The 27,568-nt window shown below is 44.9% G+C and overlaps 1 protein-coding gene across 29 annotated transcripts in view; it reads left to right on the forward strand.

Annotated features, from left to right (window-relative positions):
- Positions 1-27,568, forward strand: part of KIAA2012 (KIAA2012 ortholog) — a 128,999-nt gene that overhangs the window by 69,915 nt on the left and 31,516 nt on the right. For 17 of the 29 annotated variants that reach the window (XR_013519043.1, XM_078328190.1, XM_078328191.1 and 14 more), the window contains 2 exons: positions 15,491-15,628; positions 24,651-24,726. Coding sequence is in view for 28 of the 29 variants with exons in the window: in XM_078328190.1 (XP_078184316.1) it covers positions 15,491-15,628; positions 24,651-24,726 (214 nt within the window). In the remaining variant the exon portion in view is untranslated. The remainder of the gene's footprint in view (positions 1-15,490; positions 15,629-24,650; positions 24,727-27,568) is intronic. The other 12 variants (XM_078328192.1, XM_078328193.1, XM_054257795.2 and 9 more) reach the window with 1 other exon arrangement.

The raw sequence follows: 27,568 nt of genomic DNA on the forward strand, positions 1-27,568 counted from the left end.
CCAGAAGGTGGAGGTTGCAGTGAGCTTAGATCATGCTGCGGCACTCCAATCTGAGTGACAAAGCGAGACCCTGTCTCAAAAAAAAAAAGAATATCTATTAGTAGTTCAAGGACGTGTGTACACAAATATTTATAAGTTTGTTCCTTCCTTGGAAGCTTTGAAGCTGGAACTGTCTTCAAATTCTCTCTAGAGAGGCAACTCAGGGGAATTCCTAGAACTGAATCCAGGGCCTCAGAGAATCTGAGGCAGAGGCAGCACGCGCAGCTCCAGGGGCCTCGCAGGTCTCACCCTGCTGGGTGACACCTCTGGGCCATGATCTTGATTTCTCCATTCTCTCCACCTTCCTTCCTGCCATGGCCTGGCTTTCTCTTCTCCCCCAGAACTCACTATATATAATGATAATAGAAACATGTTTGCAGCTGGACACAGTGGCTCACGTCTGTAATTCCAGCACTTTGGGAGGCCGAGACAGGTGGATCACGAGGTCAGGAGTTTGAGACCAGCCTGGCCAATGTGGTGAAACCCCGTCTCTACTAAAAATACAAAAATTAGCTGGGTGTGGTGGTAGGTACCTGTAATCCCAGCTACTCAGGAGGCTGAGGCAGAATTGCTTGAACCCGGGAAGCAGAGGTTACAATGCGCCAAGATTGCGCCACTGCACTCTAGCCTGGGTGACAGAGCAAGACTCTGTCTCAGAAAAAAAAAAAAAGAAAAGAAAAGAAACAGGTTTGCTTTCATCTGCATGCCTGAGCTGGGCTCTGAGGTAGGACTTGAACTCTGTGACAACCCCAGGCCTGGGTCAGGCCTCCACTAAGGTGAAACACGGCTGAGCAGCTCCTCCCAGCTTCCAAGCAGCTACAAAATCAACATTTGCATTTTTTAAATGCCCACTTTGCAGACATTCCATATAAGGGATCTAGAAACAGAGTTTTTTTAAAGAGTCTGTGACTAAGGAAAACATAATATGGTATATTTTGATAATTCTGTAACCCCAAAGGCAATGCAAAGGCCTCACATACCCCAAACACACTCCAAATTCACACAGCCCCACAGTCCTGTTCCACAAGACCTACTATCACCTGCAATCAAAGATGGGCTCAGCTAGGCACAGTGGGCTCACACCTGTAATCCCAGCACTTTGGGAGGTTGAGACAGGAAGATCACGAGGTCAGGAGTTCAAGACCAGCTTGCCCAACATGGTGAAACCCCATCTCTACTAAAAATACGAACATTGGCTTGGTGAGGTGGCAGGCGCATCTGTAATACCAGCTACTTGGGGGGCTGAGGCAGGAGAATGGCTTGAACCCGGGAGGTGGAGGTTGCGGTGAGCCAAGATCACGCCACTGCACTCTGGCCTGGGTGACAGAGCAAGAATCCATTTAAAAGAAAGAAAGAGAGAGAGAGAGAGAGATGGGCTCAACATGTCAAATTAAATCCTAGGCTGAATTATTAACTTTGCAGTCAGAAAAAGGAACACCAGAGCAAGGAGTCTTAAACTCTCATTCCAGTTTCCCCTGCAAGGCTGTGGAAACTCAGCTGGCTCAGAAGCCCTTGCGCCTGCTTCCTACGTGAACCGGCAGGGTGGCTCCTACCAGAACCCATTGGTTTGTCTAAGACACAGTAGTCCCAATTCCTTTACAAGCAACCCTGGAAAGAAAAGGCATCTGAGGAGAAGTCTAGGGACCCCCACTAGTCCCAAACACAGAGAAAACAGGGTGGGAGGGAGGTGGGGGTGACTTCCTGGCCCCCTGCACCCCAGCTCATTTCTCCAGGCTAATGGCCTCTTACTAGATTAATCACTGACTTCAGTTTTAACTACTTCCTCGGCCTACTCCAAGGCAATGACTAATTTCATGTTTATTATAAAGCATCTGAAACACATTTAGGAACAAATTTCTGCCCAGCCGACTTCAGTTCCCTACCTTGAGCCACTGGCAATCCAGGGGATTCCTTCCCCTGCGGCCTTTCCCACCCTGAAGCAGAGGACACAATACTGATCTTAGCAGCCGTTCCTTTCCATCAGTTCCCCCACTGACTCCCCACTACCTCCCTTCCTCAGGATCAGACCCGATTAGGGGTTCAGTCACATGAAAGACTTGTACTTTTATCACAGTGCTAGCTGAGAGAGGGGAAGACATGCCAAGGGTGGATATTCTGGTATTACCACCCTCTAATAAGAAGTCGCAGACCTAGATTTGGAAAACAATCTCTGGCGTGTGGGTTGGGGAGAAAGCCACGCCGTGCTCTGTAGAGGCTGGGGTGATGGTTTCCTGGGCTGGAGGCTTCTCCGGAGGCCCTACTGCGGCGATGGGAGAGCCGTCACCTTGTCTCCTCAGAGGCTGTTCACGCTGCAGTGGGAGCAGAAAGGGTTAGGCTCCTTCCTCCAACACAGGATCAGGATGGCAAACGGTGGGAACGGCTCCCAAGGCACCCCTTCCACACCTGACCCGAGAAGTGGGGTCTCAGCGGTGAATCCATCAAAAGAAATGAGAGTAGCAACTGACATCAGCAACTTCCTAGGAGTTGGAAGAGGGGGTGAGTGGGTGGGGAGGCGGGGGAAAGAAAACTACAAGGGGAAATGTGGAGATGAAAAGAGAGCAATGAAAAAAGAAAAAGGAGACAAGCAGACATGTTTCAACTCCAAGCTCCCATTTCCTCTTTCAAATGAACTGCTTCCCCACTGTGAACAGAATCAAGTATTTATGAAGGCATTTTTTGCATATTAATAACTGCATATGGAGCATCGCCAGTGCTGAAGTCCTAAAGGTACGCTGCCCTTTTTTAATGCAGGTCTTTCAAACTCCTCACAGAATTTGGTATTCTCCTTCAGATTTATTTTCATTTCTGCCTTGTGGCTCCTCCTAAGGCCCTTCATTTGATTAAGGGAAATTAGTTTCTGGGATACCTTCAGAGACCGAGTATTGCTCTTACCTCGGTGGGCCACTGACATCAATCACTGGAGAAGCTTTTCCTCTCCCCCAAGGCCTCTCTGTGTAGAGGCCGCAGGTTGGGTAAGGTGACCAGCACCTAAAAAGAGTATTAATATTATAAGTGAAAATTCCAGGAGGAAATATTAACATAGCTAGACAGTGGTGGGAGAAAGTAAAACTGAAAAAAAAAGTAAAATAATTTCATTAACTTTAACATTACTATCTACACTCAGTAAAGATTACCTGCAATTCTGAAAGAAAAACATTGAGAACCATAATGAGAAAAATAAGCAAAAGATAGAAACAATTCATATCCAAAAGGAGTAACAGAAAATAAATGCGAAAAAAATTATTCATCTCGATTAGCAATTTAAATGCATATTGAGGCAAACTGTAAGTACCATCTTATATTTGAGATTTGTGCCTCCTTTTACTCTTTTTAAATGGTAACACCCAGGGCTGCCAGGGTTTTGGTAAAACTAATAGACGCTTCTGGTGAATCAGTCTTGGTTCAATCCCTTTGTAAAACAAAATGGCAATATAACTCATGAAACATGAAAAAACAGAAAATATCCATTGATTATATATTTCTGACTCCTGGGAATTTATCCTAAGGAAATAATTCAACAGAAAAAAAATGTCAGTGAAGATGTCCTTTGCAGCATTATCTATAACAGAGAAAAACTAGACCAGGCTCGGTGGCTCATGCCTGTAATCCTACCACCCTGGGAGGCCAGGGCGGGTGGATCACTAGGTCAGGAGTTCGAGACCAGCCTGGCCAACATGGTGAAACCCTGCCTCTACTAAAAATACAAAAATTACCCAGGTATGGCGGCAGCCATCTGTAATCTCAGCTACTCAGGGGGCTGAGGCAGGAGAATTGCTTGAACCTGGAAGGCAGAGGTTGCAGTGAGCTAAGATTGTGCCATTGCACTCCAGGCTGGACAACAAGAACAAAACTCCATCTCAAAAAAACAATTGAGAAAAACTGAAAACAGCCTGAGTCTAACATCAGAGAAATCATTTTGGGGAGGTTTAGAATCTTGTGGCCTCCAGCCACATGACTCCTAAACCATAATTTCTAATTTTGTGGTGAATTTGTTAGTCCTGCGAAGACGGTCTACTTCCCAGGTAGGAAGGGAGTTTGTTTTGGGAAAGGGCTGTTATTGTCTTTGTTTCAAAGTTAAACTATAAACTGAGTTTATCCCAAAGTTAGTTCAGCCTACACGCAGGAATGAACAAGGACAGCCTGGAGGTTACAATCATGATGGAGTTGGTTAGGTCAGATCTTTCACTGTCTCAGTTATAATTTTGCAATGGCAGTTTCACCCTCAGTGAAAGGTTTAATTCCAGCACTAAAAAAGGATGATCGTTCGTACCAGAAACAGAAATTTAATATTAATGTTTAACACAGGCAACACCATTGACATTTTGGACCAGACTGTCTTTGTTGTGGGGAACTTTCCTGTTGACATAGGTTGTTAAGCAATGTCCCTGGCCACTACCTACTAGATGCCAATAGATGCCACAGCCCTCCCCAGTTGTGACAATCAAAAATGTTTCCAGATCCTGATAAATGTCCACTGGGGAGCAAAATCACCTCCAGTTGAGAACCACTGATTTAACTTTTTTCTTTTTTTGAGGATGGGGGTCTCACTCTGTTGCCCAGGCTGGAGTGCAATGGCACCATCTCAGCTCACTGCAACCTCTACCTCCCAGGTTCAAGCAATTCTACTGCCTCAGCCTCCCAAGTAACTGGGATTACTTTTTTTTTTTTTTGTATTTTAGTAGAGACAGGGTTTCACCATGTTGTCCAGGCTGGTCTCAAACTCCTGAGCTCAGGCAGTCCACCCACCTCAGCCTCCCAAAGTGCTAGGATTACAGGCTTGAGCCACCTCGCCCAGCCTAATTTAACATTTTAAAAGTGGAAATCAAAATAAGTCTACTACGATTGCAACTATGTTTTTAAAAAATGTATCTATAAGGAAAAGACTTGCAAATAATGCATTTTAAAAAGAGCAATCATGCTCTTTAGCATGAAATTTAGCTATATTTTGTTTTTTACTTTGTTTTCCTGGTCTTTTTTTTTTTTTCATTGTTTTGCCTTTTTCTAAATTACCCCTATAAGAAGGAAAGATTGATCATGAAGAGAGCTGGTTTTATTCAAGTCTAGCATAAAATAATCTAAGACTCAGTATATGACAAGTATACAGTAAACTGAACAGGCGTCCACACCATAGCACCATTATTTTTTAGCTAATTATCATTGGTTTAAAATATTTAACATTAATCAGGCTTTTACTAGATTATTGAATAGAGTCATTGGCATTTTCCTCTTAAGGATCTCAATCCCTTTTTGGCATTTTATCCCTCTAACTCCAGACTTTGGGGGACAATGAATTCATCTTTCTGAAAAATTGGAACGCAGACCATAAAACGCTCATCCATCCAGATCCATCTATGTAGGCTTGGGGAAAGCGCTGAGCCCGCTTGTTTATAGAGCTGTTGGAGCAGAGGTTCTCGGTAAAGAGTATCAAAGTACGAGCTCAAAACCTTAATTAGATTTCCCAAAAATGACTGCATCTCTTTGTTTAAAATAAGAAAGAAAGCCTCTCACCAGTTTTCACATTGTCACTTTTCTCCCTTTGTGTAAACTGTTTCCAAGCTGGGGAGAACAAACTTCCTTTCTCACAGACCTTCTCTTGGGTTTTGTTTCTTTGCTTTGTGGGGCTTAGAGCTTGGGTAGGATCCTAAAAATCCTGTTAAATTGGTGTTACGTCCCTTTTTCCACTTCTGTTTCAACCTATACTAACTCTTGAGCTCAGAGTTCATCAATTTACAACAGTATAAATTCATATTTGATCTTATGTATCCTACATTTACCTCTTTTGGATTTCAAAGAGTAACCTGTAATTCTAGCACACCACGATTTGGTTTGAATAAACCTGTGTTTACCCAATCTGTTTCCTTGCTGGTTTCACAGATGGTGTCCATATCTCCCTCAGCTCACCTCTTTCAGGACCAGAAACCACACACACACACACACACACACACACACACACCAAAACATAAACCACCTGTAGACACACTATGTTTTGTACAAGGGTACAAAGGTAACCTTTTATTTCAGAGTCCTTCTAAGCCATACCCTACCCTGCCTTCTGTTTAAGCCTATTACCTGCCTTTGTATTCCTTGTGTCTGGCACAGTTCCTGGTACATGGGAGCCACTCAAAAATAAATCAACAGGCTGGGTATGGTGGCTCACTCCTGTAATCCCAGCACTTTGGGAGGCCGAGGTGGGGGGATCACTTGAAACCAGGAGTTCCAAACTAGCCAGGACAAAAAAGTGAGACCCTATCACTATATAAATAAATATTAACAAATAAATCTGTCAGTAACATTAAGGTCCATGTTCTGGATAGAAAAATGCCATCTCCTCTAAGATTTAGAAATTGCACTTGTTGTATTTTCAGTGATAATGAGATGGAAGGTCAACTGATATTTACCCCCCAATTCACAAAATCTGGGCGCTTCCTGCTATTGGTCATTATGATTTGGTTTTTCCTTCTCTGGAAAAGCTTTGGGTCATGTGCAGACTTGGGTATGTCACTAGGCATCCTTTTTAGAGATCTCTGTGAGGCGGACAAGTAAGATTGGTCTCTGCACTGATGCCTAAGATAATTCGCTTTCTCTATTTCCCCATCAAGAAACATGCTCTTGACTCCCTACCCTGCCTTTGTTTCTTGTGTCTAAAGTCAGCTCTGTTTTCCAAGACACTGCAACAGTTCCCCTAGTTCCATGCCTGTGCTCACTCTCCCTTCTCTCTCTCTTCCTCTCTCCCTCTGTCTCTCTGTCTCTCTCTCTCTCTCTCTCTCTCTGTCTCTCTCTCTCCCCCTCCCCTCCCTCCCTCCCTCCCTCTCCCCCTCCCCACCTCTGGTTTTGTAAATAGCTTTGGTTGTGGAACTTGATTCAAAGGCTTTTTGAAGATCTAAGCAAACTTCATCTTCTGGTTCAACCTTGCCCACAGGATTACTTTGTCTGCCCAAAAACGCCGTAGACAATTTAAGGCTAATTTCCTGAGAGCGGTTTGTTTTTAATTACAAAATCAAGGCTTTTATTTGTTGAATTTTCCCTGCAACTGTCATTTATTCCAATAAGTCTGTATTAATTGATGTCTTGGCTGCTAGTGACACATAATATCTGCCTAGTTAATTCCTTTTCCTTTTTTCTTTGTATCATGGAAAATGTCAAACATATGTAAAAGTAGAAAGAATAGTATCACAAGCTTTAACAATTATCTCCCCGTTCTCTTGAAAGGGTCTTTTTTTTTTTAAGATGGAGTCTCGCTCTATTGCCCAGGCTGGAGTCCAGTAGCACAATCTCGGCTCTCTGCAACCTCTGCCTCCTGGGTTCAATCCATTCTTCTGCCTCAGTCTCCCAAGCAGCTGGGATAACAGGCACCTGGCCACCATGCCAGGCTAATTTTTGTACTTTTAGTAGAGTTGGGTTTCACCATGTTGGCCAGGCTGGTCCTGAACTCCTGACCTCGGGTAATCCACCCACCTCAGCCTCCCAAAGTGCTGGCATTACAGGAGTGAGCCACCCACCTGGCCAAGAGGGTCTTTTTAAATGGTAATAACAGCCAATGTGTTTGAGTGTTGCTATGGACAGGGTTTAGGATTATCTCATCCTTACAACATCCCCATGTAGTTGGTACACTTATTATCCCTGTTTACAGATAAGGAAATAGATGTCAGGATTAATAGGGCCCCATTCACACATGAACTGCACTATCAAAGAGGCCTAGACATTTGGGAATCCAATAAAGCTGCATTTAAATCCCAACTTCTAGACCAGGAGCAGAGGCTCACACCTGTAATCCCAGCACTTTGGGAGGCCAAGGCTGGAGGATTACTTTAGCCCAGGAGTTTGAGATCAGCCTGGGCAACAGAGGGAGATCCCGTCTCTATAAAAAATTAGCCAGGTATAAACTAGGCACCGTGGATCATTCCCATAATCCCAGCACTTTGGGAAGCTGAGGCGGGTGGATCACCTGAGTTAAGGAGTTTGAGACCAGTCTGACCAACATAGAGAAACCCTGTCTCTACTAAAAATACAAAATTAGCCAGGCATGGTGGCAGGTGCTTGTAATCCCAGCTACTCGGGAGGCTGAGACAGGAGAATCACTTAAACCCAGGAGGTGGAGGCTGTGGTGAGCCAAGATCGTTCCATTGCACTCCAGCCTGGGCGACAAGAACAAAACTGTCTCAAAAAAAAAAAATTAGCCAGGTGTGGTGGTGCATTTCTGTAATCCCAGCTACTCAGGAGGCTGTGGCAGGAGGATTGCTTGAGCCTGGGTGGTCGAGGCTGCAGTGAGCCTTGATCACACCACTGCACTCCAGTATGAGTGACAGAGCGATACTCTGTCTCAAAAATAAACAGGCTGGGTGCAGTGTCTCATGCCTGTAATCCCAGCACTTTGGGAAGCCATGGGGGGTGGGGAATGGATCACCTGAGGTCAGGAGTTTGAGACCAGCCTGACCAACATAGAGAAACCCTGTCTATACTAAAAATACAACTCAGTTTCCTCATAGGGTAATAATGTTTCCCTGATGGGGTCATGACGAGGATTAGAAGAAGCATATGGAAAGGGATTCACACAATGCTTGGAGCAGGCAGCCTTCAGTACATTATAATAATTGCTATCATACTCCCGTGTCCCTTGCCTTGAAAGCCATTATAGAACAGAACTTGGAGCTTGTGTACACAATCTAAGGGTTTAGACGTGGAGAAGGAGAAGCTTGAAAAGTAGGAAGCATTTAAAGGAGGGCTATGAGTCAATCTACCAATTGTTTCTCCCTTTCCCATACCCAACCCCCAATTCAAGCATCCCTCTCCCAGCCTCCCAAACATCTTCCATGCCTACTGGAAGGTTCACTGTGTTTCACTGCTTAAAATTCTAACTATTAGAGATTATTTTTGGCTCCTCATACTTCCTTGTGAAACTTTTTTAATTGCTTCCCCCCTATACCTAAGGGAGCACAGCTGAAGGCCTGGAGCAGAGGGGAGGCAGGGAATTTGGGGGCCAGGAGCATTGTGTCGGCAGGACCCCAAGGCCCACAGCACAGGGCTGCAAAATTTAGACATCAGAAGACAGAAGACCCTAGTGGAAGGGAAGGAGTCAGGAAAGTGTGGAGAGCCAGGAAAGAAAAAGAAAGGACAATTTTCTTTCTCTTCTTCCAGGCTTCTGCTGTCCCACATGACCAGGACTACCTCGCCTCCATAGTCCAGCTGAATTTGGGTTAGATCAACTTTTATGGGCGAGTCTGGGAATCAAAACACCATTTTTTTCCTTGTAAAAACCAACTGACTTAAAAATTACCTTTTCACAGTGGAATCATTTTGCAAGTTGAGATTCCCTGTCTGTCGGTTGTCAGATTGGAGAAGTCCCACCAGACCCAACAAAACAAGGAAGTTACACCATGTTGAGTTCCAGTTTTGAGTTGGAAGGAGCTAGGGGGTTGTTCAGATTTCGCACCTTTCACCCCCGACCTCCCATTTCCCAGTCTAAAATAGAATGTGGCATCTCTCAAACACAGGCACGGTTCCAGCCTGAATACAGCTACCCACCCCCTCACAGAAAAAGCTGGTTTCTACTCCCCTTGGGGCAGAAGAGATCACTATTTTGGCTTGAAATTTTTCTCCTCCAGCTTCTGCTAAGCCAGATAAACAGTGATTCTGTTACATCAACAAAGCACATAATTATGTTGAAGACACTATCAATTAGAACTCACGGATAAGATTTCCTTCCAGATAGTAGAAGCCCTGGAATGAAAGTGTCCAGTTTCAATATTCAAAATGTCCTGGAAAAGAACAATGAGCTTAGCCCCATTTTCTAGCGAGGGAAGCTGAGGCACAGAAAGATTCATGACTTAGCCAGTCATGAAATGAGCCCCTCACAAAGGCGAGGACTGGAGGTTGCCATGTTTCTCTTCCGAGGTTGCCATGTTTCTCTTCCGAGTCTCATGTTTGCCAACTGTTCAGCTAATTTGCTAAATACTCAGGAGGATGTAATATCTCCTTCTGTAGAGTCGGAGACATTAAAAAATAGATGAAGACTGGCCAGGCACGGTGGCTCACGCCTGTAATCCCAGCACTTTGGGAGGCCAAAAACGGGTGGATCACCTGAGGTCAGGAGTTCAAGACCAGCCTGACCAACATGGAAAAACCCCATCTCTACTAAAAATACAAAATTGGCCAGGCATGGTGGCACATGCCTGTAATCTCAGCTATTCAGGAGGCTGAGGCAGGAGAATCGCTTGAACCCAGGAGGCAGAAGTTATGGTGAGCTGAGATCGTGCCACTGCCCTCCAGCCTGGGCAACAAGAGCAAAATTCCATCTAAAAATAAATAAATAAATAGATGAAGACAAAAATTTCTGACAGGAGGACAAGAAAGCTCTTCTTTGGCCACCAAACTAATTTTGTCTCCATCGTGCCTACTTGTGGAGCCCTCACAAAATGTCCCACTCAGCCCATTTCACCAGCACCAAATTGCCTGTAGAATGTAAAAAGTGGACCTGGACCTCAGGTGGCCAAGACAAGCAGGATGAACCCAGGTGACAGGCGCTGGACTGCTGGGCACATTTGTGTGGGTGGAAGCCCGCTGTGGCTTGGGGGTTCTGCTGCTCCTCAGAAAGAGGTCTGTGGGCAGGCAGGGTTGCTGAGCTAAGATCTTGGGCATCCGTCTGACCCCCTGCACACTGGAGGCCTCCTACCTTCCAGCCAGGGAAACCTAGACATAGACAGAACCTGAGTGAGGACCTTGGGGGTAGCCGGGGAGGTTGGCCTTGCCACACAGATGCTAATCCCTCCAAGTCAGCCTGGGATTAGCAGTGTGTACAGTGCCCGGCCCACTGGGATCTCCTCTCTAGGCAGCCCCATCTCAGGGAGCCCAGGCAGTCCCAGGCACACTCAACCCCACCAGTGGCCCGATCCCCGCTGCCCACTTTTAGGTCCTTAGGCTGCCGTGGGCAAGGAGCAACAGGGCCGGAAGGCCAACCACGAGGAAAGTTGCCAGCTCCCTCCCTCCTGCAGGAAGGGCCCCTTCCAGGATTTGGTTCCCCTACCCTAGCAGGGGGAGGGAGGACAGGGAAGCTCAGGGTCCCAGCCTCCTTCTCCCCTACCCCCAGGAACTAAATCTCTCAGCTCTCTCTGTGCCCCCAGGACTCAGAGCCACCAAGAGGAGTCAGACTCTTAACCAACAAGGGGAACCTGGGGGTCAGAGAAGGGACTGACTCTTCTTTGTGTTTACTCACAGGAGGGGACAAAGGCCCTGTGTGCACAGAGGTTTGATGTGGCCACTTGAGAGACCACCTAAGGGTTTCAGTCCCCCCACCCACTATTCAAGCATGAAGATAATGGCGGGGTGTGTTCCCAAGCATATTTCAGATCTTGGTTACAAAGGCCCTCTTCCCTTCTGTTTCTTCCTCCAGCTCAGCTTGCCCACAGGTTCCCGGAGCCTCCTGGCAGCTTGCTCTCTGCCAGAATGAAGTCGTGAGCTGCGTGGGAGGCAGTTAGACAGCGAGAGTGTTGCAGCCTCCTTAATGAGGGACAATCGCTCTTCTTGGAGCCATTAAGCTGCAGCTACAAAGATGGGGAACCCCAATTAGAAAGAAGTGGGAGAGGTAATGAGGAGGGCCTGAGGGACACCCACAGGACAGATCCTTATCTCTGGTGGCTCTGTGGGACCCAGGGCTGGAGACGCAGCCACTTGGGTTTAGAATTTCCTCTCCTTCTTAATGTTAGACGTTCCAAGGTCTGTTTGGAGAGCCGACCCATTTTAAAGGGTAGTGACCCTTTAAAATACACCAGCTGAAAGGAGGAGGAAAAATCACTGGGGAGAAGGGTTTCTCCTTGGATCTGTAGCTCAGATATTATAATGCAAGAGTAAGGAAGGAAATAGACGTGTCTGTAATTTTCATGGATGTTCTCTTTAACTTTTGCTATATTATATATGTGTGTGAGTCTAGATATTTGTACACAAGCAATAGCTTTTTTTTTTTTTTGATAGCTCAACTGAGTCACATTGTGTTTACAGCAAGATAATAATCCTGGATTTTCCATGGCTCACTCTGTCAGAGTGTAAGATTAGCTCTTGAATTCATTAACAGTCATCTCCTTTTAAATGTCAGATAACTTTTTAAATGCCAAGTACTTATGCAATGCCTTCTGTGCAATTCAAACCAGCTTTACCAAATTAACTCGTTAATCTTTATTGCTTCATTTACTGAAGAGAAAGGCTTCCAGGTGTTTTTAGCAGAACATAAAAATATTAAAGTATTCACAGCACAATATAGGTGAAGGGACGGGTTCTGTTTTTCTGCTAAAACATTTCACCGTTCCATCAGTTTTTTTATTTTTTGGGGTTTTTTTTTTTTTTTTTGCTTGTTTTTAAGATGGTCTCACTCTGTGCCCAGGCTGGAGTACAGTGACACGATCTCGGCTCACTGCAACCTCCATCTCCCAGGTTCAAGCAATTCTCATGCCTCATACTCCCAAGTAGCGGTGACCACAGGTGTGCACCACCATGCCTGGCTAATTTTTGTATTTTTAGTAGAAATGGGTTTTGCTGTGTTGACCAGGCTGGTCTTAAACTGCTGGCCTCGAGCGATCCACCCACCTCCGCCTCTCAGAGTGCTGGGATTACAGGCATAAGCCACCACATCCGGCCATTCCATTAGTTTTTTAATCATCTCCACCAAAGTGTTCACAGAAAAGAAATAAAAAACCTTCAGGCATCTCTGCTTTCTTCAGTTCTCCTACTTTCCTTCCCTTCCATTTAACCTTGTGTTTTCTTCTTCCTCCTTTACCTTTAGAGACCTTGACTCCTGATCACTATTTATTCTTGCCTTTGCTCTCAGCATACCCAAAAGCTGCACGTATCGGTTGTGATTGCTGTACCACTCAGAAAACAGAGGGGTGCCTCACAGTGCCAAAGATGGAGCCCAGAAGGCTAGGACAGACAGGCCTATCGGGAATTCCATTTTCCTTTTCAAAGATCCCCTGCTTACCTCTAAGTAATCAGACCACAGGCCAAGCACAGTGGCTCACACGCCTATAAATCCCAGCACTTTGAGAGGCAAAGGCAAGTGGATCACCTGAGGTCAGGAGTTCAAGACCACCCTGGCCAACATGGCAAAACTCCAACTCTACTAAAAATACAAACATTAGCCAGGTGTGGTGGCACACACCTATAATCCCAAGCTACTCAGGAGACTGAGGCAGGAGAATCGCTTGAACCCAGAAGGCAGAAGTGCAGTGAGCCGAGATCCCGCCACTGCACTCCAGCCTTGGCGACAAGGCAAGAATCTGTCTCAAAAAAAATAATAATAAATAGATAAATAAATAAATAATCAGACCACAGAGATATCAGCTACCCTGATTGCTAAAGATAGAGATCCATCCAGGGCCGGCTCCAGCTTGTCATCCAGGGCTCTGCTCAAATGTCACCTCCTCAGAGAGGCCTCCCCTGATCACCCAAAGCAAGTGGCCACCCCCTTCTCATTGCCCTCCCTCCTAGCACCATTGCATTGTCTTCACAGACTAGTCACTACCTAAAAGCATAATGTTGCTTATGTGTGCTGACATATAGTATGCACTTGATAAATATCAGTTTAATGGATAAATGAAAAACCACCCAAGCACTGACTTTGCATTGAAGTGGGCCATAACCTGTTACTTACTCTTTTGTTCAGCAAATATGTATCAAGTGTGTTCATTTCCAGACCCTGAGTCAGAAACTGCTGGGACAATGGGAATGGAACAGCCATGGTTCCTGCCTTCAGGGGGCTTCCAGTCTAGAGGGGGAGGAGAGATGGCTGCACGAGCCTGAGCAATTATTGTGGCAATGGTGGAAGGTGCTCATGCTCTACGAGGTCACAGGCACAGGGAAGCCAGACCTGAAGGATGACGAAGAGTCAAAAGGGGAGAGGGAAGGATATGTGCAAAGGCCTTGCTCCAGGAGCTCAGGGGCTGGTGTCCATGTGGCTCCCTGCACCTGCTATTCGCATCGTGAAGTAAACACTTCATGCAGATAGGCCCTAGAACCCTCCCTCACCATCTTCAGAGCTTTGCTTAGTCATTGCTTTTTCATGGGACCTTCCTTGACTCCCTGCTTAAAATTGCAGCCTCCACTTCCATCCCCAGCTATTCCCTTAGCCCACTTTGTGTTTTCTTTTTCTCCCTAACACAAACCACCTTCACAGGTACTTATGTTCCAGTTCCTTGTTGATTCTCTCTTCCCTTTCAGTGGAATGGATGTGTACTCTTCATGAGGGTGGAGACTTTCGTCCCTTTGGGCACTGCCCTAACTGCTCTGCCTGGCATAGAAAAGGCACCCAATAAATATTTGTTGAATGACTGAATGAGGCAGGAGAGATCATCCAGGACCAGGCAGAAACCTTCAAAAGCCTGAGGGCAATGGCTTTTGAAGGTTTCAAGCAGAGAAGTGATATGGTCCAGTGTGCATCTTGGAGGGAGCACCCAGGTTGCAGTGTGGGCATGGGTTGGAGGGCAGCTTCAGCTCCAACCCTGTGGTGTCCTGAAACGCGACACCCTTTGCATGGCCCAGAAGTTCAGAGAGCACCCGGGGCTTCCCAAACTCCTCTGTTAGCCCATTCTTCCTTCTCTCTCTGCTACATTTGTTCCAATCAGTCTTCCTAACACATCAAATTCAATTTTGTCATATTGGAAATAAACTGGAATTTTGCTATAACCATATTTGCTGCAAAGCAGATTTGATAACCATTCATGGAAACTACAGAAGTATCAAAAAGGTCTCATTAAAAAGGAGTCTTCAGCAGATGGTGATTTTAGCTCTGCATATATCAGCTAATGGCCTTGGGCAAGTTGCATAACTTCCCAGAGCCTCCTGGTTTCCTCGTTTGTATCATGGGAGTAACAGTACCTGTCTTACAGGATTGTTGTGAGGGTTAAATGAAATAATTAAAACCCTGGGACGGGCGGGTGGGGTGGCTCACGCCTGTAATCCCAGAACTTTGGGAGGCCGAAGCAAGTAGATCATGAGGTCAGGAATTATATACCAACCTGACCAACATGGTGAAACCCCATCTCCACTAAAAATACAAAAAAAAAAAAAAAGTAGCCAGGCATGGTGGCACATGCCTATAATCCCAGCTACTTGGGAGGCTGAGACAGGAGAATTGCTTGAACCCAGGAGGCGGAGGTTGCGGTAAGCTGAGATCACACCATTGCACTCTAGCCTGGGCAACAAGAGCAAAACTCCATCTCAAAAAAAAAAAACCTGGGACCTAGGAAGCTCCCTTTTTCCACTTCTGTAGGTATTAATTAATAAAAGTCTTGGGCTGTTTTCTCTCTATACAGTCCTCTGTGTCTTCAACAGTAAAAATAGGTGTTGCCTATTACCGTTTCAGTGATTTTAAAAATTGCTTTCTATAAATATTTGGGGATTTGGACTAGATCTTGTTGCACCGTTTATCATTCATATGAAAGTTTGGGCTTTCTGCTTCTCTTCACAGGGAGCCCAGCAGTCCTTGGAGGCAGCAGCTCAGAAGACAGGAGAGCCTCAAAGTTGTATAAATAAAGGGCTGATATGTTCAAACAGAAAAGAATTTTACACGCGCAAGCTGCACATCGACATGACGCCGTTCCTGAAGGTGATCTCACACTGAGAAGACGAGGGGTTTTATAGACACAAACATAGGAATTCCAGTTAATACACTTCTGCATGGTACAAAAACAGCTTCAGAAGTCCCTCAGAGCTCCTGCATTATCAGAAGGACAGAAAATAGGCAGTTTGTAGCAGATGAGGAAAGAACAAATTAGGACAGTAATCACAGCCAGCCATCGGGGACAAATCAGTCGGGTGTCTGGTTTGGGTGGTGGGGGACAGGGAACAGAGAGGAGAAAGAGTAACTTTAAACCACCTTATAAAACAGGCAAATACAATTCATTTTATCTTGACAGTAACTAAAATAATTGTTACTGTTTTACCACTATCACTTGGTAGAGTTGATGTTACTACTGTAGAGAAGACTGATTCTTGAGCTATTTAGAAGTCAACTGCAAATTCCTTTCTGGATATCTGGCCTTGCTTTCTGTTCTCTAAGAGTTCATTGATCTCTCAAGCTCAACTTCATTTCAAGTTAAGGGTACTGAGGGTTTCTATAGTGAGGATGGCATTTGTCCATCTTTGCCATACTCCCTCCCACCCCAGTGTCGAACACATCGCCCGACGCGTGGAAGTTGCTCATTAAATGCTCCATGAATTGACCCATCCTTTTCATCCCACACCCTCTGGTCTAGGGCCCCTTTCCTACCTATTCTTTGCCCTCCTCAGAGCTTACTGAACTGGAAATAAATAGCCATGGAGTCAAAGAAACTGACCAGGAACAGAGCCAGGCCTGGCATGGATGAATCTCAGATCCTTCATAGTACCCTGGAGGAAATATTCCAGGCCCTTGATAAGAATGACTGAGAAAGACAGGAACGGGGCAGAAGAAACCAAATACTTGCCTAGTGCATGATGATGGCTCTATCTGGTGCCATAGACTGGCAGCACCTTTGGAGGTCATGAGGGTCACCCTCCTAATTCTCTGGGCTGCCCCAATCCCCGTTCTACAAGGTGGGGCTTTGATTAAGAGTTGTGCATTTGCCCAAAATCTGTCTCTGTCCCTGAATGGGCTCCACTTTTCAGGGCTTCCTCTTAGATAGGCTCTTCCCCAGGGGTGGCAAGCTGGCCACCATCTTCTGTTTCCCAGATCATTCCAGAACTGAAGGTAAACCAATGCAGGTCACTTATCTATACCCAAATGAAAGCCACTGGCCCACCCTGGAGCCACAGGGACTGAGAATGGGAAGAGAAAGCATGTCTGAAGAGGAAAATGGAGTACTGAAAACTCTAAAAAGGAATTGCAGCTACTCAGGAGATTGAGGTGGGAGGATCACTTGAGTCTGGGAGTTCAAGGTTGTAGTGTGCTATGATTACACCTGCAACAGCCACTGCACTCCATCCTGGGCAACATATGAGACCCCATCTCCATAGGAAAAAAAAAATACAGGAAAGGAGAATGATTCTGGACTGCAGAAGAAAAGATGCTTTCTACAAGTATTCAAAAACGATTGCCATGCTCCATAGCTTACATTAGTGAAACTATCCCTTTTGTTCTTAGCCACAGTTTAGTTATTCTCTTGGGGCTGAAAGAATTATGAATTGTACTTTCTGGGAGGAAATATCACAGTTACCATTCATTTAACCAATATTTGAGCACCTGCTGTCTACTATGTGTTTGGCAGTTTGGGGCATTTGGGATACATCAATGAACAAAACAGATCGAGATCCCTGCCCTGCTCCAGGATAGTACAGGGAACAGACAACGGACGTAATAAGCAAGCAGAGTGTGTGGCATGTTCCAAGGTGATAGCTGCTGAGGAAATGAGATAAGAAAATATGGAGCATCTAAGAACTGCAGAATTCAAAGTAGGGAATTCTACAATAATTGCTTGTATATTTAGTATCCACAATGCTTTCATGTTACACTTATTTCGTCCAGTAATTTTGGCACAGTATTATAGAAGGAAAAGAGTTGTCATCCCTGAGGCCCACTTTCCCATCCACCTCCCTCAAGACTCACAGAAATGGCAACTTGGTCTGCTTCCAAAGGACTCACAAAGTACACTCTCAGTACACTTTCTGACTCCCAGGCCAGTATTTACCAAAAAGACCATGGCTTTTCCTAGAAATGCTCAGTGTTCACAGCTCTCCCTAATTAGACCTTCTTACAGATATGGTAGCTCCCAGGTTCTTAGGGATTGCCGTATAGTAAGACACAGTCTCAGGGTAGTACAGACAAAGATGGTGAGTTCAAACAGAGAAGAGCACACAGACTGCCCTCCACACCTGGAGCCATGTAGAAACCACCTCGTTCTATACAGTCAACACATAGGCTGTCCTCCACACCTGGAGCTATGTAGAAACCACCTCTTTCTATACAGTCAGCATATACAGGCTGCCCTCCACATCTGGAGCTGGGTAGAAACCAGCTCATTCTATACAGTCAGCACACAGGCTGCCCTCCACACCTTGAGCTGTGCAGAAACCATCTCATTCTATACAGTCATTCATGTATCTCCTGCCTATCCACATGCATGTCATTCATTTTGCCTGGGGCATGTAGGGAGCATCGCAGGTTGCAGGGGATGATAGTAGGTGACAAGAAAGGTCAAGGCAGAACAAAGGAATGGAAAGATAAAAAATAATCACAGTTGCTAACATTACTGAGTACATATTCTGTGGATGGCTTTGTCCTAAATTGTATATACATGCATTTATTTAATTCACAAATAAATAGAATTACTCCATTTTACAGATGAGAAAACTAAGGCATTGAGAGGCTAAGTAAATTCCCAAATGTCACACAGTTGGTAAATTGCAGAAGCAAGATTTGGTCAGGCAGCCCAGTTCCAGTGCCTGTGCTCAACCATCTGTTATAAAGCTTCACTGCAGCCCTCAGCTGAGCCCTGTCCAATCAAAAACACTGCTTATCATGTTAGCTAAGCATCCAGCACTCCTTCTAGAAAATTCCATTCCTGTGGACAAATTTCATCTGCTCCAGGAAGATTTTCTGACCCCACAGGACTTTGACCTTCCCTCTAGTCCTACCCAAGTTCTGTGGAGACAATAGGAAACTTTCTCTCCCACTGATCATTCGGTTCCCCTCAGCCAACATATATTGAACACGCTCTGTGTATCAGACACTATGATAGGCACTGAGCATACAAGATGAGTTATCTATATCCTGGACCTTCCAAGGAGCCTAGAGTCTAATGGGAAGATAAACAAGGAACCAGGAAATATCAGCACAGTGTTGTGGCAGAAGCAGGCTCATGTTACTATAGGAGAGCATTCCTTCATTTCCCATTTATTGCATGTGAAATTCTCACATTTTAAGAATCTCTTTACAACACTGAAGGCCATTAGCCGATTATATAGAATAATGTGTTTATATCAGGCTTAGATTTGGGGATATATGATTGATCCAGAGTACATTTGGGTTCATTTAAAAATCAAACCATGCTGGACACGGTGGCACATATCTAGGATCCCAGCTGCTTGGATCCCTTGAGCTGAGGAGTTTGAGACCAGGCTCTTTTCTTTTCTTTTCTTTTTTCTGTTTGTTTGTTTTTTTTCTTGAGACTGAGTTTTGGTCAGGTGCAGTGGCTCATGCCTGTAATCTCAGCACTTTGGGAGGCTGAGGTGGGCAGATCACAAGGTCAAGAGATCCAGACAGGCCTGGCCAACGTGGTGAAACCCCATCTCTACTAAAAGTACAAAAATTAGCTGGGCGTGATAGCACACGCCTGTAGTCCCAGCTACTGGGGAGGCTGAGGCAAGAGAATCACTCAAACCCAGAAGATGGAGGTAGCAGTGAGCTGAGATCACACCACTGCACTCCAGCCTGGCAACAGAGCGAGACTCCGCCTCTTTTTTTTATTATTATTCCTTTTTTTTTTAATTGCATTTTAGGTTTTGGGGTACATGTGAGGAACATGCAAGATAGTTGCATAGGTACACACGTGGCAGCATGATTTGCTGCCTTCCTCCCCTTCACCTGTATCTGGCATTTCTCCCCATGCTATCTCTCCCCAACTCCCCACCCCTCACTGTCCCTCCCCTATTCCCCCCAACAGACCCCAGTGTGTAGTGCTCCCCTCCCTGTGTCCATGTGTTCTCATTGTTCAACACCCACCTATGAGTGAGAACATGGACTCCGCCTCTTTAAAAAAAAAGAGAGAGAGAGACAGAGTTTCACCCTTGTTGCCCAGGCTGGAGTGCAGTGGCACAATCTCAGCACACTGCAACCTTCGCCTTCCAGTCTCAAGAGATTCTCCTGCCACAGCCTCCTCAGTAGCTGGGATTTCAAGTGCCCACCACCACTCCCAGTTAATTTTTTGTATTTTTAGTAGAGACGGGGTTTCACCATGATGGCCAGGCTGGTCTTGAACTCCTGACCTCAGGTGATCCACCCACTGCAATCTCCCAAAGTGCTGGGATTACAAGTTTGAGCCACTGTGCCTGGCCGAGACCAGCCTGTTTTCTAAACCAAAAAAGAAGAAAAAACATTTTTTGAACCATGTTTTTAAAAACTCGATTTTGTTTTTCAAAAAGAAATGGTAATTGATGAATGAATAAGGATAGAGGGTTTTTTTTCAGGGACTTTTTAAGTTATCAGGGATAGGTCATGGTAGTAGGGAAGAAAATAGCAATAATGTTAGATACCGAATTGAATATCCTTATACTCCACGTTGATATCAAAGGGTGTGTATGTTATGCCCAGAACATCTGAAGAATGAGAAATAAGCTTCCACCTCGCAGTTTCCACACAGTTAGCACATAGTGCCCTCAAATGCAAAGTAGAGGAATTGGCCTGGACGGACAAGAGCCAGCTATGCCTACAGTTATAGCTGCCCCACTTGTTTTGAGGCCAGTCCCAAGCTTTACTTATGTGGCCAGGTTTACATGCATCCCACCAAGCAGAGGGGGGCTGCCCCTGAATCTGTGGATTTCACATACAACAGGGAAATAATACGTGGCTTAGGGCATTGTCTAAAGATGGAGCACCATGCCTTAGGAGATAAGTTCTGGTCTCCAGAAGCATTTAAATGTGCCTTGATGACCACCTGGCAGGAAAGTTGTAGAGGAATCACAAGGTGGTCTCAAGATTTAGTGGTTCCAGGACACTTGACTAATATTGCCAGGAAAAAATATTTATGAGTTTATTCTAGCTCCAAAAGAAAAATGCCATCATTAAGAAAGTACTGAAATTAGTCATTTATATTCCTATATCACATGGTATGTTACATGGAATTTCCAATTGTATTTTTCTGGTTAGGCCTTTTGAGAACTCTGTACGATTATTTATTATTACTCCCATTTCACAGGTGTAGAAGCTGAGGTTCAATGATAAGCCATGCAGATAGCTCAAGGCAGGCTGGAGGCCACACCTCAGACTCCTGCATCCCATGCTCCTCCATCCCAGCAGCTCCCCAAGAAAGCCTGCTGTGGTACTAAAAGTAATGTGCCCAGACAGGGTGCTGTGTATGAGAGTGGAGGGCAGGATGGCTGGAAGGTTTTCCAAGGACAGATAACCCAAGATCGTTTGTCCACCATCTGTCTGTTTCCAGTTGAAGAAACTGAGGCTCAGGGGTTAAGTAACTCCCATGGTCTGTAGACAGCAAGAGTAGGAGTTAGGACTTTAGTGCAGACAGCCTGACTGTAGGACCTATAACTCAGCCACTGGAGAAACTGCCTCTCACATGTTGGTTTCAATGCTGAAGTTTGTGTTCACGAAGTGTTTGTGACTCTTCCTCCTCCCCCGGTCTTATAATACCACACTACTGCCACTGCTCTTTCTAAATACAGCTCAGTCTTATCACTGGTTTGCTATAAATTCTTGACTGTGTCCCCGTTGGCCCTCTGGTTAAATTCCCAGCATGAACAATGTATTTATTTTACAAATAGAAAAATATATAACGTGCAATTTTTCTTAAACTCTAAACTGTAACATGCAAGATCTGGCCTGTGTCTAATTTACAGTGTCCACACACTGCCCCCGCACCAAACTATCCCCTAACCAGCACATGCTGCTTCCTCTGCCTGGAATTGTTCTACCTTCCCTTCACTGCAAGATTTAGCACTGTGTCTGCTGGTAAACAACCTTCCCAGCCTAATTTAGCTTCACCTCCCATGAGGCCCTGCAGAAACCTGTCATAATCTGCCACAACATTTATCACGCTGCATTGCGAACTGACTTGTCATTTCCCCACAAGTCTGTGAGCGTCCTACAACTACATCTTTCATCTTTGTGCCCCCAGTGCCTATCTCAGTACCTGGCACACAGCAGACACTCAATAAATGTTCATTAGCTGAATGAACAGAGGAAAAGCACTGGCTGGAATAACAGAACTGGGATTTGAATTTGCAGTCTCTCCATTTGTTTTGCTCACTCACCAAGAATTATTACCTATGTTTCCATCACTCAGTTTTAATCATGGCATTTGTAACTCAGACTAAAAGTGACATAGCATTTTATTTAGATTTAGTTTCTTTCTTTTTTTTTTTTTTTTTTTTGAGACAGAGTTTCACTCTGTTGTCTAGGCTGGAGTGTAGTGGCACAATCTCAGCCCACTGCAACCTCCACCTCCTGGGTTCAAGCGATTCTCCTGCCTCAGCATCCTAAGTAGCTAGGATTACAGGTGCCTACCACCATGCCCAGTTAATTTTTGTATTTTTTTTTTTTTTAGTAGAGGTGGGGTTTCACCATGTTGGGCAGGCTGGTCTCAAACTCCTGACCTCAGGTGATCCACCCACCTCGGCCTCCCAAAGTGCTGGGATTACAGGCTTGAGCCACCATGCCCAGCCGGCTTAGTTTCTTTAATTCAAATTTTGAATCTGAAATATATTCAAAAGAGGTTTTTTTTTTCAAATTTAAGTACAAAACAGTGTGCCTTCCAGCTGCTCTGTTCCTTTCCCTCAAACAACCGCTGTTTGTTAGTTTCCTGTGTCCCCCTTCCTGGGATGTATGATGCATATATAAGCAAACACATATAGATGCATACATGGATAGATAGTATATGCAAGTTTTAGCATATTATACACATTGCTCAGAGTATTTTTTTTTTTTTTTTTTTTTTTTTAGAGACGGGGTTTCACCATGTTGGCCAAGATGGTCTCAATTTCTTGACCTCATGATCCGCCCACCTCAGACTCCAAAAGTGCTGGGATTACAGGCGTGAGCCACTGCACCCGGCCACATGCGTATTCTTATAACTAAAAAATGATAGCTCTTTGACACTTTCCTATGCAACATACAATTGAATGGACAGAGTTTCATATTAAGACTATTTTTTTCTAACAAGGACTCACCTGAAAATATTTTTCCAAATCCCTGAGTTTCTCTGTCTCCCTCTCCCACTCTATGAAATGAGAAAATATTCCTTGCCCCTGAAAGCTCATGGCTGCACGTCATTGAGACTGAAAGTTTATCCTTCTTGGTATTAAAATTCTTCCAAAAGAGGAAACTTGGCTCTCCCTCTCAATATGGTTTCTTGTTAGATTCAAAGGCTTTGTAACCAGTGATCCTGTTTTTTAAGTTTCTCTTTCCTGTGCTTCTAACTTAGCCTCTTACTCCTTTCCATTTATTCAGGGATTTTTTTAACTGTACCAGCCAAAATTGGCTCTGTCTCCAAAATAAGAAACCCAAAAGTAGGGAAATTATTTACTTGTGTTAGCTTTTTTATGTCAGTATATATCATCAGCTACAAATACTAAGCTAACAAGTGAGAAACGAACGCACAAGGTAGAAAGCCACCGCGTGAGGGAACTCAGAGCGGAGTTAAAGAGAGTGCCAGAATAGCAGATAATTAGTTGTCTCTTCTCAAGCAGGTTGCGACTTTGATAACAAAGTAGAAAGGTGACTGTCACTACAGAATGAGGGTAACCCGGGAGAGACTTCCAGGACCCTTCATGTCAGATTCCAGCTCTAGCACCAAGATGAAGCTGTGAGTTGAGCAGGGATCCAGGTGACAAAGGCCCAGAGCTGGCCTCATCAGACATACAGTTACTTGGGTCACCAGCTCCACCTGCCATGTTACTTTGACACTGAAGAGCTGCTCTTCCAATGCTCTAGAGAAGAGCATGATTCTCAGTCCTGGCTGCATATCAAACTCAACCTAGAAGCCTTAAAATGCCCCAACTCCAGAGAGTCTGACTGTTATTATTTGGAGTTAGATCCTGGGAATCATATTTTCTAAAACTTCTCAAATAATTCTGATGTGCAGCCAGGGTTGATAACCACAGTTATGGAGATTGCTGGGAGGAGGGATTCCAAGCAGCTTGTATGACTCAAGGAAAGAAGGAAGAAGGGATCAAATGTGATAAGAAACCCAATCCATGCTAATCCCGGGAATGCCACAAAAACCTGTCTGACCCTTTGGCTCCCCTGCTTTAAATCCTGAATGCTATCCATTTGTTCTCAAAGACCAAAGTCCTCAACCTGCCTGCAAGGCCATAGGGGTCTAACTCCTCCCAACCCTGCGCAGTTCTCTCAGTCTCTGCTCTAGTCACACCAGTCTTCCCTCAGGTCCTGGAGGTACCCTGCTTCCTTCTGCCAGATTACCTCTGTCAGGACCTTCTTCTCCCTCCCCTAATAAACTCCTGCAAATGCCAGGCATCGAGCACTGCACAGGTGAATGATACAAGACCTCATGAAAATAAGTAGAACCAGGAAGGTCACAGCACTCAACGCTGCTGGTGCCTGCCTGGCCCTGGATTTTTTTTCTTCTTCTTCTTCTTTTTTTAAGAGGCAGGGTCCAGGGTCTTGCTATCCAGGCTGGACTCAAACTCCTGGGAATTCCTGCTTCAAGTGATTCTCCCGTCTCAGCCTCCTAAGTAGCTAAGACTACAGGTGCCTATCACCATGTCCAGCCCTGCCTGGCTCTTTACTCCTGTTTAACATTAGTAGCAGCCTTCCTGGAGACTTACGTAAAAACAAGTTGATGAAGAAGAAGAAACCACTAAGAAAAGTGGATTCCCTTTTACCAAAGGGCATCGACTACAGACGCGTTTAAAGTGTTTGCGTTTATTTTGTCTAATGTATTTTTTGTTGTGTGTTAACCCAGCAGGAAAGTAGAGAGGCACTGGACTATCAGGAAGAAGCAGGAAGATCCCTCAGAGAAACTCATCACGATGACCAAGGTAGAGACCACTGGCTGGGACTTTATTTTTATTTTATTTTTTGGTTTTTTATTTTTCCTGTCCTTGAATATCTGACTCCAGGGACTTTATAAGCTTATAATCATAATTGTCAGGTTAACTCTGCACTATTAAAAGATGTTAACTGGGGGCAGATCCAGTGGCTCACACCTGTAATCCCAGCACTTTGGGAGATTGAGGTAGGTGAATCACCTGAGATCAGGAGTTCAAGACCAGCCTGGCCAACATGGCAAAATCCCGTCCCTACTAAAAATAAAATAAAAAAAAATTGGGGGAGCACGCCAGGCGTGGTGATGGGCATCTGTAATCCCAGCTACTTGGGAAGCTGAAGCAGGAGAATTGCTTGAACCCGGGAGGCGGAGGTTGCAGTGAGCCGAGGTTGCGTCATTGCACTCTAGCCTGTATGACGGAGCAAGACTGTGTCTCAAAAAAAAAATTTGATGGGGAATGAGCCTTCCACGTTTCTTTCAGATCATTGGTTGGAAGTCGGAACACAGACCAAAGTGCTGAGTTCAGACTCTGATGTGTTAGTGCATGGCTTGGTGGATCACAAGCCGAATGATAACATGCTTTATGTTCTTGGACTTGTTGAAGGATTTCTTTTCTGCCAGAGGCAGCAGACTGATGATGTACGAGAGTGGAGACTTTGGGGCATTATCAAAAGGTCCCACAGGCACCTCCATCTCTCTGTTCCTCTTGCTTTCATGGGGACTTGGATATGCAGGTGAGGGGGTTGGGGTCCCCTGCTTAGAGGGATATATCATATTTTAACAGAGTGGGGACTGTCATCTTTACAGTCCTAGCCCCTGTCACCTACATCTCTGAATATAGGAGTGTATGCAGGGCCAGTATTGGACAGTACTTGTACAAAGCTGTCCAGCAGAGGGAGCAGTCTCAACTTGGACATCACAATGAATCAATAGCTACCCTCTCATGGTCACTATTTACCAGTCTGGGAAATGACACCATGACTCTTCCTATCTCCTCTGGAACTCTGTGGCGTTTGGGAACCCAAAAGAGCAACAAGATAAATGTGTAGGCTGTTCACGGTGGTTCACGCCCGGATCACCTGAGGTCCCGGAGTTCGAGACCAACCTGGCCAACATGGAGAAATCCTATCTCTACTAAAAATACAAAATTTGCCGGGTGTGATTGTGCATGCCTGTAATCCCAGCTACTGGAGAGGCTGAGGTAGAAAAATTGCTTGAACCTGGGAGGCAGAGTTTTCAGTGAGCTGAGGTTGCACCGTTGCACTTCATATCAAAAAAAGAAAAAAAAGACATAAATGTGTAAAGTCACAGATTTTGGATTTCACCCTTAATTTGATCTTTTTCTGTTTATATCTTTTACCACGTCCTTCAGTTGAAATCCAATCAAAAGTAATTAATTTTTATACTAATTTTACAAGAGCTTGTTGTTTTGGGGATATCAGACAGCAGTACATTATGGTAGCCTGATGCTGGGTTTGGTCAAGCTGTAAGCAGGTTTCTGTTCACATGAGCTCTTACCACCTCCACTTTCAAGGCAGAGTGACACTGTCCAGAGAAACAGGCTCCAGTCTTCAGATCTGCCATATCATAAATCACACATGCAGAATGTGCACACTGACAGGGCTCCGAGAGCTTGGCCAAGTGCGATGGAGGTTTTGGGCAGCACAGAACATGGCCAAACCTAAGCAATGACCATGTCGGTCAAAACAGATTTCCTGTCTCATGACAGAAGGGCAGGCACCAGCTGGGCTGCATAAAGGTTATTCAGACCGTCTTTAATGCAATGACATGTCACCACAGAAAATTAAAGAAGACATTTTCCTGTCCTGAATGATAAACGCTAATGTTTAGAAAGAATTTGAAGTCTTTGAAGGAAAAAGAGGAGGGAGCGCCAAGGAATTTTTTTTTAACTATTTAAGGATCAATTTTCAGCTGGACACAGTGGCTCACGCCTGTCATCTCAACACGGGAGGCCAAGACACTAAGATCACTTGAGGTCAGGAGTCTGAGACCAGCCTGGGCAACACAGCAAGATCCTATCGCTGCAAAAAAATTTAAAAGTCCTTGGGCATGGTGGCACATGCCTGTAGAGTCATCAGTCCAGAAGCTGAGGTGGGAGGATCATTGGAACCCAGGAGTTTGAGGCTGCTGTGAGCTATGCTATGATCATGCCACTGCACTCCAGCCTGGACAACATAACCAGACCCTGTCTCAAAAAATAAAACAAAAAAATGATCAATTTTCTCCCCCATAGGTCTTAAGGATAATTACCAGGATATTTCTCCTACTCTAAATTAAGTTGTGATCTTCACGGTTAGTTATAAGCAGTGAATCAGTTTTCACCTGCAGTGAGGATATCATGAGTCTTAGACTTAGTGAGAACACTTCATGCAAGTTTCCACAAAACAGGTCAAATAAGCAACCTCCAAATCAAAGTGGCTTTGAAAAACTGCTCTGGCTTTAAATACAAAACTTTCCACCCCTCTACCCCTGTCCAAAGTCCAAGGAAACAATAAAATTTAAATTCTTATCTCAATTCTTGTTTATTTCCTAGGCCAATAGTTCTGAAACTTCAGTGTGTGCATCAGAATCACCTGTAAGGCTTGTTAAAATAAAGATTTCTAGGCCTCACCCTGAGTTTCTGATTCACTAGTTCTGGGCTGAGGCCTGGCAATTTGCATTTTTAGTAAGTTCTCAGGTGATTCTGATGCCTTGAGTAAGTCACAGCCCTCTAACTAGGGTGCAATCAAGGAACCTACAGCCACCAGCCAGAACCTGCGTCTTCACCATAGATCCAGAAGCAGCCAACAGGGCAACAGATGACTAATGCTGAT

The sequence above is a fragment of the Callithrix jacchus genome, chromosome 6 (assembly GCF_049354715.1).
Source record: "Callithrix jacchus isolate 240 chromosome 6, calJac240_pri, whole genome shotgun sequence".
NCBI classification, from domain to species: Eukaryota; Metazoa; Chordata; class Mammalia; order Primates; family Cebidae; genus Callithrix; species Callithrix jacchus.